This window comes from Cannabis sativa, chromosome 5 (assembly GCF_029168945.1).
Source record: "Cannabis sativa cultivar Pink pepper isolate KNU-18-1 chromosome 5, ASM2916894v1, whole genome shotgun sequence".
In the NCBI taxonomy this organism is placed as follows: domain Eukaryota; kingdom Viridiplantae; phylum Streptophyta; class Magnoliopsida; order Rosales; family Cannabaceae; genus Cannabis; species Cannabis sativa.
This window is the reverse complement of record NC_083605.1, coordinates 17,863,020-17,877,862: the sequence shown is the minus strand read 5'-3', so window position 1 is coordinate 17,877,862 and position 14,843 is coordinate 17,863,020. Positions and strand designations below refer to the sequence as shown.

General features: G+C 36.6%; 1 protein-coding gene and 1 long non-coding RNA gene across 2 annotated transcripts; both read left to right on the top strand.

The window, feature by feature from the left end:
* Positions 1-3,676: 3,676 nt before the first annotated feature.
* LOC133038188 (uncharacterized) lies at positions 3,677-5,590 on the top strand. Its single transcript, XM_061116272.1, has 3 exons — positions 3,677-4,227; positions 4,300-4,788; positions 4,900-5,590. Exons 1-3 carry the CDS (start codon positions 3,677-3,679, stop codon positions 5,588-5,590), a joined length of 1,731 nt encoding a protein of 576 aa, XP_060972255.1.
* A 3,416-nt stretch (positions 5,591-9,006) lies between these two features.
* Positions 9,007-10,589, top strand: LOC133038553 (uncharacterized). Its single transcript, XR_009688065.1, has 3 exons — positions 9,007-9,508; positions 9,610-9,682; positions 10,408-10,589. It is a non-coding gene; the product is annotated as an uncharacterized LOC133038553 (long non-coding RNA).
* The last annotated feature ends 4,254 nt before the right edge of the window (positions 10,590-14,843 follow it).

The following is a 14,843-nucleotide window of genomic DNA, read 5'->3' as shown; positions in this document are numbered from 1 at the left end:
GAACTCTCAGTCATATAGAACGCTCTATATGTTCCATGATATAGACACGATATTAGTTATCCATTGTTATAACCCTAATGTGATCAATGACCCTCTAATAGATGATCTACATTGAAAAGGCACTAAGTTACCGTTACACCTTCAATGTATTTTATCCTTAAAACACTTAGCTCCGTATAAATGATATTTCAGCAAAGTGAAATGAGATCTCCACCATTTATCTCTGTTTAGCCAAGCTCGAAGGTTATCATCGTTTCACTTCTAAATTTTTATAGAAGTTATAGATTCCATATTTATGGTAGCGCTCCCAGTCAATTATACTATCATGTTCCCAAAATGTACGTATCACCCTGACCCAAAAGTAGGCTTAACTAACAAATCAAGAACATGTATAGTACTCTTGAAATCGAACCTAACCATATCAAGATTAATTTCATTTGATCTAGGATCAACAGGTGATATTGAATTGAATAGATATTACGGTAAGTTTTAATATATCTAATCAAAGTTCAATATCGGTCCCTTCCGATGTATACTCCATACATCCGATACTGGTAAACTTCGCCAATGTCCTGGAAAGAACATAACACTTTTCCAAGGTGTAAGAATACCTATCGCTGATTATACCATGTCAGTCTAAATCTAGTGTTCTGACTAATCAGGGAATAAACTTTCGAACATACAATTAAGATTATATTCCACTTGGCTGATAACACTATAATCTTTAACAAATTCATATGTTCTGGACTTAAAAAGAATTCATACATTATATGTATATAATCATGAAATAAATCATGTGAACCATGCAACATAAAATTGTAATAACCAAAATATTTAGTTATTATTTTCTATTACGTTAGTCTAGATGACTCGATGTGGAAATAGTGATTGCATAAAATATGTTACTATCTTTGAAAGAATAGAAAGTGGTATTTTTATTTAATTAAAGTAGAAAGTGTTCTTACTTTGTTGGGCCTTATATTTTTTTTGGCTAGGAATTTAAGAAAAATTATATTGGTATTATGTACTATGTTATTATTAAGAATATACAAGTTCATCCCGGGCCTAGACATTTACATACATATTGTAAGGGATTAATATAATTATTATTATTATTTTTTATTATTATTAATATTAGTATAGTTAGTCATTTATGTGGGTGCATGATTTAAGTGTCCATGCTTTGAATTAGAGACCTATACGTGGGCATATAGTTAGTTTGAGCAATGCATGGAATATAATAGACTTTTTCCAATTAGGTAGAGATGTGTGTGGAAAATTAAGAATTTTGAGAAGGTTGATAACGTGGCTTCCATTGAGAGATTAGCTCTCATTTTTGTTAGTCCTTGAAGACCATTTCCTTCCTACATATATGTAACTTTGAAGATAAAAAGAAAAGTATTTTATTCTTTAAGTATTTGACACATGTGCTATTAAGTGGGATCATGAACGGTATAATTAGAAGGGTTGATATGTTATTTAAAATTTGAATCATACTAGTAGGATATACGGCTATTAAGGGGTGTGATAAGGGAAGATAGCTTTAGGTGGTTACTTTCTAAGCCTATATATAGAGCTTTAGGTATTCATTCTTCACTCATCAATTAAGCTATCACATATAAAAGATTACTCTCTCTTTCTCATCTCTTGTTACTACTTCCTATTTCGTCTTTTATGCAATAATATTCATTACTTATTACCTCCCGCCACCATCAATACCTTCATCCTTTATCATTTTCTCTATCATTTTTTTTTACAATTTCTTTTTCTATCATTTCACCATCATCTCAACACTAATCCCAACCAATTATTTCATCTCCATCATTCTTGTCATACTCACATATCACCACCACCAACCTCTTACTTATTCATATATAGATACTCCACTATTATTTACTTATATATATCAACATCATCACCACCATAATTCTATCATTTCACATTCAAGTTTTAGTGCCTAACTAGATTTCGGGAGTTAAGGTAATTTTATAATTTTTGGTTTGTAGATTCAAAGTTATGGTTTCATGTATATATATTACTCCTATAATATTTTCTAATTAATAAGTGTAAAATCTAGGTTTGTCATAAGAAAATTATTGTTTCTCAATGATCACTCTTATTGCAATCAAGGCTAGGACTCCACATTCGAGGTAAGGAAATTAAGTAGAAAAACATAAGTTTTCTGTATGTAATAACATTCATAGAAAGAGTGGGAATAGTAAAAGAGAAGTTAACTAAGGTCTTCTGCCTGACTCTTTATTGTTTGTTATTTAATGTACTGTATAATATATATTTAAATAATATGTTTATAAGGTTCATATTATTTATGTATGTTTACAGTATTAGAGCATGGCCATTGCTAAGGTATATATTTAAATAATATGTTTATAAGATTCATGTTATTTAAGTATGTATGTAAATAGTGTGTTTATAAGATTCACATTATTTAATTATGATTGTTATGTTATTTAAATAATGTATAGTAGTTTGCCATTATTTAAATTAGATAGATTATAGTTTATGTGACATGGTTTGACCGACAAGATAATGGTTAAATACTTGACTGTTGGGTCTATATGGTAGATAGGGGGCCATTTAGTAGTGGGTACGATTTTACTGAACCCAGCCCTCCGCCACTTAGTCCAATAGCTCGAGTTTATTTGCCGAAATTGGACTCGGGCGTAATCATTATTATGTGATTTAGCCTAGAACCTAGTTATTAGTGACTAATGATATGATTAAGTTTATGTTTTGCTATCTGCCTAAATATGTGCATGTGCATTTTAATTAAGTTTTATTTTTCTTTATGTGACTACCTGACACACATTTCCTTACTGAGTTTAGTAGCTCACCCTTATTAAATTACCATGTGCAGACCAAAGTAACTAAAAGTCTAGAATGCCGGTGGCGAGTGGAACTTTGGACGCTTGTGTGTGTGAACTCGCTGAGGGCCATATAACTGCGGGCGGTCTAGGGCGCTCTGTTTATTTATTTATGTTATTAAACTTATGTCGCAATTATTTTAGTTATTAATTATTATGTTTTTTTTTACGAAAACTGGCCAGTTGTGAACATTTTCAAGTATTAAATAAAAATGCGACATTACGATTTTCCGCGTTTAACGCTTGTAAATAAAATTAATATTTTTATAAAAGTACGGGCGTTACAGTTTGGTATTAGAGCCACAGTTATATCGGTCTCGAACGTTCTCACGAGTTACACACATTAGCCAAAAAGTTTCCGCTTGCCACCAAGTAAGTCTCATTATATATGCTTGCATTTTATGTGTATTTGTGTAGTTTCTAAATTTGCATTTTACTTCAACCAAAAAAAAAAAAAAAACTTAGTACCAATATCCAAGTTTAGGTACTACCTATATGAAATAATTTTTTAATACATATAAATATATTTCAAGTTAGTTTAAAATAAAATTTTTGGTTGAAATTTTAGAACTTGATGATAGATAGCACCATATGACTCTTGAAAAAAAAAATGTGTGTCTTATTATTTTATGTGATTATTTATTTTATCTTTGAATAAATAGAAATTATTTGTGAACTAGTTATGTAAGTATGGGCATTTTTTTATTTTTTTTTTGAAAATAGTGATATCTTATTTAAGTTTATCTTCTTTTAGAAATTCTTAGAAACAAACAAGGATCGAACATTAGGAAATAATGTCTCCAAGAGCATCAGTTCGAATCAACGGCAATAGAAACATCCACGTGGATGCAGCTCCAGCACCCGCAAGGGGCGGAGGCCGAGGTGATGGTCGACGCGGAGGCCGACGTGGCGGCCAAAGCGGTAGGGGAGGTAGACAAGGAGCATCAGTAGCACCGGTAGATGAAGTAGCACTCGAACAACAACAAGCACCTCCCAATGCTCAAGCTGAGATACTCCAAGAAAACGCTCGTATACGTGAGGAGCTAACTCAAGAAATTTCAAGGCTACGAGCTCAGAATGAGGAGTTACGCCGGAATCAAAATCCACTCGTTAGAAACCTAGCTCTTCAACCAGCTGCAATGAATCCAGAACCAATACAACGTTTTGAACCTGTGTACGAGCGATTTAGGAAACAACAACCACCAATATTCAATGGGAGCTCGGACTCACTTGAAGCTGAGGAATGGTTGCGCTCAGTGGAGTCCATATTGGAATATATGGACCTCAATGATAGGGAAAGAGTATCCTGTGCTGCCAGCCTACTTAAAAAGGATGCACGGATCTGGTGGGAAGTAGTAAGATAGAGTCGCAACATAACAACTATTACCTGGTTGGACTTTGTTGATGTGTTCAACAGGAAGTACTACAGTGCCGCCATACTGGCTGCAAAAGAAGATGAGTTTATGAATCTGAGGCAGAACAATCTCACTATCACGGAGTATGCTAGGCAATTTGACCGTCTGGCAAAGTTTGCACAAGAGATCGTACCAACCGAGGCCCTTCGGGTCAAAAGGTTCTTGAAGGGGATGAACCCCATGATAAAAAAAGATGTGAAAATCATGGTGGGGACCAACACAGTTTATGCTGAGGTGTTAGAGAAAGCTCATGAAGCTGAGTTGCTCGAAAATGATATAAAGAAGGAGAATGCTGCTAAGTGGGAAGCCCGAAGAAACAATGGAGGAAATCAAGAGAATAAGAGAAAACACGAGGGAAATCACGGTAATGATCGTGATAAAAAGGGGAAAGCAGTGGTCCAAAATAACAACAATGGGGTGAAAAGGTCCTATGTAGAATTCCCAATTTGCCCCTCATGCAATAGAAAACATCTTGGGGAGTGTAAGATGAAGTCAGGGGTGTGCTACAATTGCGGGCAGCCAGGCCATCTGAAGAAAAATTGCCCAAAGGGACAAAAGAAGGAGAACCAAGCCGCTCCCGCTTGAGTGTTTGCTCTCACCAGAGGAGAAGTGGCCACAAGCAACACTGTTGTCTCAGGTCAGGTTTCTAATTACGGATTGCCTTGTAATGTTCTCTTTGATTCTGGAGCTACTCATTCTTATATAGCTACTAGGTTGATTGATAGTATAGATAAGCCATGTGACCTACTTAGATGTGGGATTGTGACGGAATTACCCTCGGGAGAAACCATGCTATCAACAAGAAGAATGCGAGATGTACCTATCATAATCGAAAGCAAAGAACTCATGGGCGACCTAATAGAGTTGGGAATAAAGGAATATGATGTTATACTTGGGATGGATTGGCTATCTAGTCACGGTGCGACAATCAATTGCCGAAAGAAACTGATCGTTTTTGAAACAAAGGCTGGGGATCGATTTATATTCAAGGGCGACAAGCTAGCCCTTAGGACTCCATTAATCTCTTCCCTGAAAGCTAGTCAGCTAATGAAGGCGGGATGCATGGCATTCTTGGCCAGCGTAGTGGATCGAGCAATAGAGACGCAACTAAATGTGGAGAACGTGCACATAGTCTGTGAATTTCCAGAGGTCTTTCCAGAAGATCTACCGGGACTACCTCCAGACAGAGAGGTGGAGTTCATCATCGAATTAGCCCCAGGGACTAATCCAATTTCAAAGGCTCCATACAGAATGGCACCTAATGAGCTAAAAGAGCTTAAAATACAACTATAGGAGCTCTTAGACAAAGGGTTCATTAGACCGGGTTACTCACCTTGGGGTGCGCCGGTACTCTTCGTCAAGAAGAAAGATGGAAGTATGAGGATGTGCGTGGACTATCGTGAGCTCAACAAGGTCACCATCAAGAATAAGTACCCTCTGCCAAGGATTGACGATCTCTTTGATCAATTCCAAGGCTCGACTGTGTTCTCAAAGATAGATCTAAGATCTGGGTATCACCAGCTGAAGGTCCGGAAGGAAGACATACCCAAGACAGCATTCAGAACACGATATGGACACTATGAGTTTTTGGTAATGTCTTTCAGACTAACTAATGCCCCAGCAGCCTTCATGGATATGATGAATAGGGTGTTCAAGGAGTACCTAGATAAGTTTGTTGTTGTATTCATTGATGACATTCTTATTTACTCCAAAACTATGGAGGAACATGAGGAACACCTGAGGATGACTCTAAATCGACTTAAGGAGAACCAACTATATGCCAAATTCAAGAAATGTGAATTCTGGTTAGAGAAGGTGGCATTCCTAGGCCATATAGTTTCCAAAGATGGAGTCGAGGTGGATCCTACAAAGATTGAAGCGGTCAAGAGCTGGCCAACACCTAAAACTGCAAGTGAAGTAAGAAGCTTCTTGGGTCTAGCTGGTTACTATAGACGCTTTGTTGAAGGATTTTCCAAGATCGCAACTCCTCTAACCACTTGTCTCGAAAGACGCAGAAGTTTGTCTGGTCAGAAAAGTGTGAGGGTAGCTTCCAAACACTTAAGGATAAACTAATAACAACCCCTGTATTATGTGTTCCCAATAATAAGGATAAGTTTGTGGTGTACTGCGATGCATCAAAACAAGGGCTGGGATGCGTGCTGATGCAAAATGACAAAGTAGTAGCGTATGCCTCAAGACAACTTAAGGAGTATGAACAAAGGTACCCAACACACGATCTGGAGTTGGCAGCAGTAGTTTTTGCGCTAAAAATATGGAGGCACTATCTCTACGGGGAGAAATGTGAAATTTATACCGACCACAAGAGCCTGAAGTACTTCTTTACGCAAAAGGAACTCAACATGAGGCAGAGGCGATGGCTAGAGCTTGTTAAGGACTATGATTGTGAAATCCACTACCATCCGGGGAAGGCCAACGTAGTAGCAGACGTGCTAAGTAGACGCAGTTATGCCAGCTTGGCAATACTGGCACAAATGGAAATGCCACTACAACAAGAACTCCAAAGAAGTGGTATAGAGATCATTACACAAAAGCTAGCTAACCTAACCATTGTCTCGACGCTGCTACAAGAACTTAAAGATGCACAGATTGTTGATGAGTTCTTACAGAAGAAAAGAGCAGGCATGCCAGAGAAGGAGGCAGAGGATTTCTCCAAAGGTACAGACGACATGCTAAGGTATAAGGGAAGAGTGTGTGTAGCCAACGACATAGAGCTTAAAAGAAAGATCATGATGGAAGCACACACTACACCCTACTCAATGCATCCAGGGTCAACCAAAATGTACAATGACTTAAAAACCTTGTATTGGTGGCCAGGGATGAAGAAGGATGTAGCTGAATTCGTAGCTAGATGCCTCACTTGTTAACAAGTTAAGGTTGAACATCAGAGACCAGCAGGGATGTTGCAACCATTGGAAATATCAGAATGGAAGTGGGAAGATATAGCCATGGATTTTGTGACAGGACTACCCCGAACAACCAAGCAACACGACTCAGTTTGGGTAATTATAGACAGACTCACCAAGTCAGCACACTTTGTTCCAGTAAAGTCTACTTACAACGCAGAGCAGTATCCTAACCTGTACGTGCAAGAGATATTGAGGCTGCATGGAGTTCCAAAGACGATAGTCTCTGATAGAGGTTCAGTATTCACCTCCAAGTTCTGGGAGAGTCTACATAAGGCAATGGGGACGCGATTGAAATTAAGTACAGCATTTCATCCCCAAACAGATGGACAATCTGAACGCACCATCCAAATACTCGAGGATATGCTTCGAGCATGTATACTAGACTTCACTGACTCATGGAGCAAGTATTTACCCCTAATGGAGTTCTCCTACAATAATAGTTATCAAGCCACAATCGGAATGGCACCATATGAGATGTTGTATGGACGAAAATGTAGGTCACCGCTTCACTGGGATGAAGTTGGAGAAAGACGCTATTTAGGTCCAGAAGCAGTAAGAGAAGCTTCAGAAGCAGTTGAAAAGATACGGCAAAGGATGCTCACCGCCAAAAGTAGACAGAAAAGTTATGCAGATCTGAAAAGACGGGAGGTTGAGTTTTCTGTAGGGGACTTAGTGTTCTTGAAGGTATCACCTATGAAGGGGATTATGCGTTTCGGAGAAAGGGGAAAGTTAAGCCCAAGATTTACAGGTCCTTTTGAGATACTGGACAGAGTTGGTCAAGTAGCTTACCGTTTGGCCTTACCGCCGACATTAGCAGAATCGCATAATGTTTTCCACATTTCCATGTTACGTAAGTATGTACCTGATCCGACACATGTGCTTAAGTACGAGAACTTGAACTTACAGCAGGACATGAGCTTTATGGCACGCCCTGTGCGCGTGATAGAAAAAGGAATAAAGGTCTTACGAAATAAGACTATACCCTTAGTCAAAATCCTGTGGAGTGATAGTTCTAATAGAGAAGCGACATGGGAGTTGGAGAAGGGCATGCAGAATCACTATCCCGAGTTATTCTCAAGTAAGTAAATTTTGAGGACGAAATTCCTTTAAGGAGGGTAGATTGTAATAACCAAAATATTTAGTTATTATTTTCTATTACGTTAGTCTAGATGACTCGATGTGGAAATAGTGATTGCATAAAATATGTTACTATCTTTGAAAGAATAGAAAGTGGTATTTTTATTTAATTAAAGTAGAAAGTGTTCTTACTTTGTTGGGCCTTATATTTTTTTGGCTAGGAATTTAAGAAAAATTATGTTGGTATTATGTACTATGTTATTATTAAGAATATACAAGTTCATCCCGGGCCTAGACATTTACATACATATTGTAAGGGATTAATATAATTATTATTATTAATTTTTATTATTATTAATATTAGTACAGTTAGTCATTTATGTGGGTGCATGATTTAAGTGTCCATGCTTTGAATTAGAGACCTACACGTGGGCACATAGTTAGTTTGAGCAATGCATGAAATATAATAGACTTTTTCCAATTAGGTGGAGATGTGTGTGGAAAATTAAGAATTTTGAGAAGGTTGATAACGTGGCTTCCATTGAGAGATTAGCTCTCATTTTTGTTAGTCCTTGAAGACCATTTCCTTCCTACATATATGTAACTTTGAAGATAAAAAGAAATGTATTTTATTCTTTAAGTATTTGACACATGTGCTATTAAGTGGGATCATGAACGGTATAGTTAGAAGGGTTGATATGTTATTTAAAATTTGAATCATACTAGTAGGATATACGGCTATTAAGGGGTGTGATAGGGGAAGATAGCTTTAGGTGGTTACTTTCTAAGCCTATATATAGAGCTTTAGGTATTCATTCTTCACTCATCAATTAAGCTATCACATATAAAAGATTACTCTCTCTTTCTCATCTCTTGTTACTACTCCCTATTTCATCTTTTATGCCATAATATTCATTGCTTATTACCTCCCGCCACCATCAATACCATCATCCTTTATCATTTTCTCTATCATTTTTTTTTTACAATTTCTTTTTCTATCATTTCACCATCATCTCAACACTAATCCCAACCAATTATTTCATCTCCATCATTCTTGTCATACTCACATATCACCACCACCAACCTCTTACTTATTCATATATAGATACTCCACTATTATTTACTTATATATATCAACATCATCACCACCATAATTCTATCATTTCACATTCAAGTTTTAGTGCCTAACTAGATTTCGGGAGTTAAGGTAATTTTATAATTTTTGGTTTGTGGATTCATAGTTATGGTTTCATGTATATATATTTTATACTCCTATAATATTTTCTAATTAATAAGTGTAAAATCTAGGTTTGTCATAAGAAAATTATTGTTTCTCAAGGATCACTCTTATTGCAATCAAGGCTAGGACTCCACATTCGAGGTAAGGAAATTAAGTAGAAAAACATAAGTTTTCTGTATGTAATAACATTCATAGGAAGAGTGGGAATAGTAAAAGAGAAGTTAACTAAGGTCTTCTGCCTCACTCTTTATTGTTTGTTATTTAATGTACTGTATAATATATATTTAAATAATATGTTTATAAGATTCATGTTATTTATGTATGTTTACAGTATTAGAGCATGGCCATTGCTAAGGTATATATTTAAATAATATGTTTATAAGATTCATGTTATTTAAGTATGTATGTAAATAGTGTGTTTATAAGATTCACATTATTTAATTATGATTGTTATGTTATTTAAATAATGTATAGTAGTTTGCCATTATTTAAATTATACAGATTATAGTTTATGTGACATGGTTTGACCGAGAAGATAATGGTTAAATACTTGACTGTTGGGTCTATATGGTAGATAGGGGGCCATTTAGTAGTGGGTACGATTTTACTGAATCCAACCCTCCGCCATTTAGTCCAATAGCTCGAGTTTATTTGCCAAAATTGGACTCGGGCGTAATCATTATTATGTGATTTAGCCTAGAACCTAGTTATTAGTGACTAGTGATATGATTAAGTTTATGTTTTGCTATCTGCCTAAATATGTGCATGTGCATTTTAATTAAGTTTTATTTTTATTTATGTGACTACCTGACACACATTTCCTTACTGAGTTTAGTAGCTCACCCTTATTAAATTACCATGTGCAGACCAAAGTAACTAAAAGTCTAGAATGCCGGTGGCGAGTGGAACTTTGGACGCTTGTGTGTGTGAACTCGCTGAGGGCCATATAACTGCGGGCGGTCTAGGGCGCTCTGTTTATTTATTTATGTTATTAAACTTATGTCGCAATTATTTTAGTTATTAATTATTATGTTTTTTTTACGAAAACTGGCCAATTGTGAACATTTTCAAGTATTAAATAAAAATGCGACATTACGATTTTCTGCGTTTAACGCTTGTAAATAAAATTAATATTTTTATAAAAGTACGGGCGTTACAAAAATGTTATTTCTGATCTTTATTAATAAGTAAATCTGATTATATTGAAATAGGTTTTATTTAGGGCACAAAACCCAACAAGATACACTGTTAATTATCCATTGTTATAATCCTAATTTGATCAATGATCCTCTAATAGATGATCTACATAATATAGGGACTAAATTACCGTTACACCCTTCAATGTATTTTATCCTTAAAACACTTAGCTTCGTATTAATGATATTTCAGCGAAGTGAAATGAGATCTCTACCATTTATCTCTGTTTAGCCAAGCTCGAAGGATATCATCGTTTCACTTCTAAATTCCTATAGAACTTATAGATTCCATATTTATGTTAGCGCTCCCACTCAATTATACTATTATGTTCCCAAAATGTACGTATCACCCTGACCCAAAAGCAGGCTTAACTAACAAATGAAGGAACATGTATAATACTCTTGAGATCCAACCTAACCATATCAGGATTAAGATCATTTGATATAGGATCAACAGGTGATATTGAATTTAATAGATGTTACGGTAAATTTACATATCTAATCAAAGTTCAATATTTGTCCCTTCCGATGTATACTCCATACATCTGATACTGGTAAACTTTGCCAATGCCCTGGAAAGGACATACCACTTATCCAAGGTGTAACAATCAATACATATCGCTGATTATCATGACAGTCTAAATCGAGTGAACTGACAAATCAAGGAATTAAGCTTTCGAACATATAACAAAGATTATATTCCATTGTGCTGACAACACTATAATCATTAACAAATTCATATATTCTGGACTTAAATAGAATTTATACAATATATATATAATCATGAAATAAATCATGTGAACCATGCAACATAAAATGTTATTTCTGATCTTTATTAGTAAATCTGATTATATTGAAATGGGTTTTATTTAGGGCACAAAACCCAACAATTACTACTCCAGAATAGACACAACCCGCCACTTCTACCGACTTTCTCAACCACTAACTTTCCAACAAAGCCCAATCTAACCCGCATCACCTTAAGAACCAAATCAGTCAACATTGTTTCCGACAAAAAAACAACGTCTGGTGAAAACTCTTTGATATGGGAACTAAGAATTTGGAACGTCCGATCATTCCCAAGACCCTGAACGTTCCAAGCCAAGCAATTCATAATGCTCGGCGGCCCTGATCCTCAGGGTCCACCGAATCTACACCGACCACAACATCTCTCCCAACCACAGCAGGTAAAAGAGAAGACATTACCTATAACGCCCTAATGGTAAGGCACGCTACAGTGCTTTCTCAATCACAGTGCAATCTTTGCTAATCAAAGAATTTTTCTCGATAATCGTGTCAAATTAAAACTTTTATATTAATTAATAAACTTTATAATGTAATAAAATATTTACAAGTATCGGGATCCCATTTTCAAACTTTTAAAAGTTAATATTCCAAAATACACAAATTACAGGTCGCACAGCGACTACCAAAATACAATCCCCAGATGTCCGAAGACCGAACACTCCAGGTCGCGCTGCTTTGACATGTACCATCCCACCCGAGCTCAGGTTCGCTCCTTTTCAGCCTTTGCCTTTCCTTTACCTACACAAGGAAGCAGAACTGTGAGTCGACAGACTCAGTAAGAAATGCATATAACATATCATATAATTTCCGACCTGTAATTAGGCGCCCATACACCTATTTATAGGGCTTAACAGATGAGCATGAACGTTCAATACTAGGGTACAACCACTATACCACATACACAACGTATCTCACTGTACGAGTGTTGGTAGGTTTTGTTTCGTACCCTGAGTACCAATGAGTGATATACCCCACACCTTAGCACTCTCCCGTACTCGTGTTGGTATCACTGTATCGTACTCACAACAACACTCACTATACCAATGCACTTTGTAACATAATTATACAAGTGTTGGTAGTGCAAATAACAATCCAAGCATGCATATACATACACATATACATACATTCAGATAATTATATCATACATTATATTCAGTTCTTACCTAATTTCCGAATTCAAGTGTGTTGGCCGACCTGAACGGAAATCTCGTGCTAGATGGATGCCCTAATCACATTTTGAAATCGGGTAAGTTACATGATTAAAACCCTAATCCTGGGAAACCCAAAACCAAAACCCTAGGCTATGCTATACTCTCAATGGGTTATTCTAACTCTGGAAATGGGGAAACACCCAACCGAGGCACCGCAAAGGCGAAAATTGAGAAAATGAAACGCCCGGGGAACCCTGCCAAAACCAGCTAGCCGGTTTTTGTGGCACTGCAAACCGGCTAGCTGGTTTGCACCAGGTTTCCCAAAGCCCTTTATTTGTTGCTCAATTCTCCACCAATTGCCATGAAACCTTCCAGAGTACCTAATAAGCGCATACACAATATAATCCAGCCAGTATTTCACAGAACAAACCACCAAAACCCAAGTTGCCATTAAAGCTCAAAGCTTTGAACTCAAAGCTCAAAGTTGCATAAAACTTACAATAAATCTCAAAACCAGCTGCTATGAACTAAAATCAATTCATACAAGCCCTAGAATTCGAACTATGCAAGCATCAAAACCTAACAGCCCCTATAACCCAAAATCACCTCTTGAAACTAAACTACAACTTCAAGAACTTAAAAGGAAAGAAGCTAGGGTTAAAACCTTGATTGTTCCTCCTTGAATCTTTGGCTGAAAACACAGAAAAAAGGGAGCTTGGCTGAGTTTTTCTTCTGGTTTGAGAGGGGCCGAACACTAAGAGAGAGAAAGAGAAATGGTATTTTCTCTAATTTTAATTTCTTTTCTTAATTTTCTTTCTTTCAAAGTAATACTTCTCTTTACATTCAATTAGGCTGAAATAAAATAGGTGTCATCACCCAAGGCTGCCACCTAACCCTCATTAACCATTTTAATAAATGACTATAATGCCCTTACACATAAAACTAGGATAAACCAAAAGCTAGGGGTAAAATGGTCAAATTCCATAACGCCGCTCAATCCCGATACTTTATTGCCTCAAAAATATTTCCCACTAAGAAATAAGGTTCTAAACTTACCCATGTGATCAAACTAGCCATCCATCGCATTTTCCGTTGTCGCCGAGTAAAAATTACAAAAACAACATATTTCACATGGAAGCTAAATAATACCCCTAGAGTTTAATAAAATCTCTGGAATTGAGAAATTATAACTCTAATATTTATTTCTAAATATTGGGGTCCACAATTAAATAAATTCATAAATAATAATAAAATAATAAAAATTAGTGCTAATTGCCTTTACTAATCTAAATTACTAAAGCGATCATTACATTACCTTACTCACCGGAACGTCACTCACATCTTTAACTACGTCAACCTGAACCTCATGTAAACCAGTTGAATCAACTTTTGCCAACAAGCATTCATCCATTAATCCCCATTTAAAAACATTTTTGGGGCTCTTGGATTTCACCTTTAACACACCATATTTATCTGAAAAAGAAACTTTTTTGGTTTTTTTCCTTGCATGGGAAGTAATGGACGTACCACCATGCATGGGAGCCGCTTCTAACTTATCATTGACATCTTTCTCCACCATCACCACACTTGCCACCCTATCCCCATTATTAGTCGAACCAAAACTAACTAGCACTCCCATCTACCATAAAACCATGGTCTGAATCAAGGCCATCAACATCAATTTTGGAAGTAGAAATATCCAAAACAGGTAGAGAGTGCGGATCTTGAGCAATAAATGCATCCGAGACGGGATGCCAATTAACCGCGTCTTCCACCATAATACCCTTACCTTTCCCCAAAATATCATTAGTAGTCGATTTTAACCTAACCCCTCCTACACCACGGCCACCCTCCAATGGTCGAACCGTCACGGGGTCACTCACCTTCCCCACATGAACCACAGCCCCAGACGCCGATGCATTCAAGGCACGACCCCAAAGCCTTTAGAATAATGTCCACTAACCTTGTTCGGAAACAAAACCCGAATCAAATCACCATATTTTAATTGGTCCTTGCCACCGACCGAACTCAGCATTGAGAGACATTCTTTAAAGGGATGACCCAAAATACCACAAAAATAACATAAATCCAGAAGTCGGTCGTACCTTAACGACATCTGTAATAGGGGTTTATCCAGTGCCAAACGTC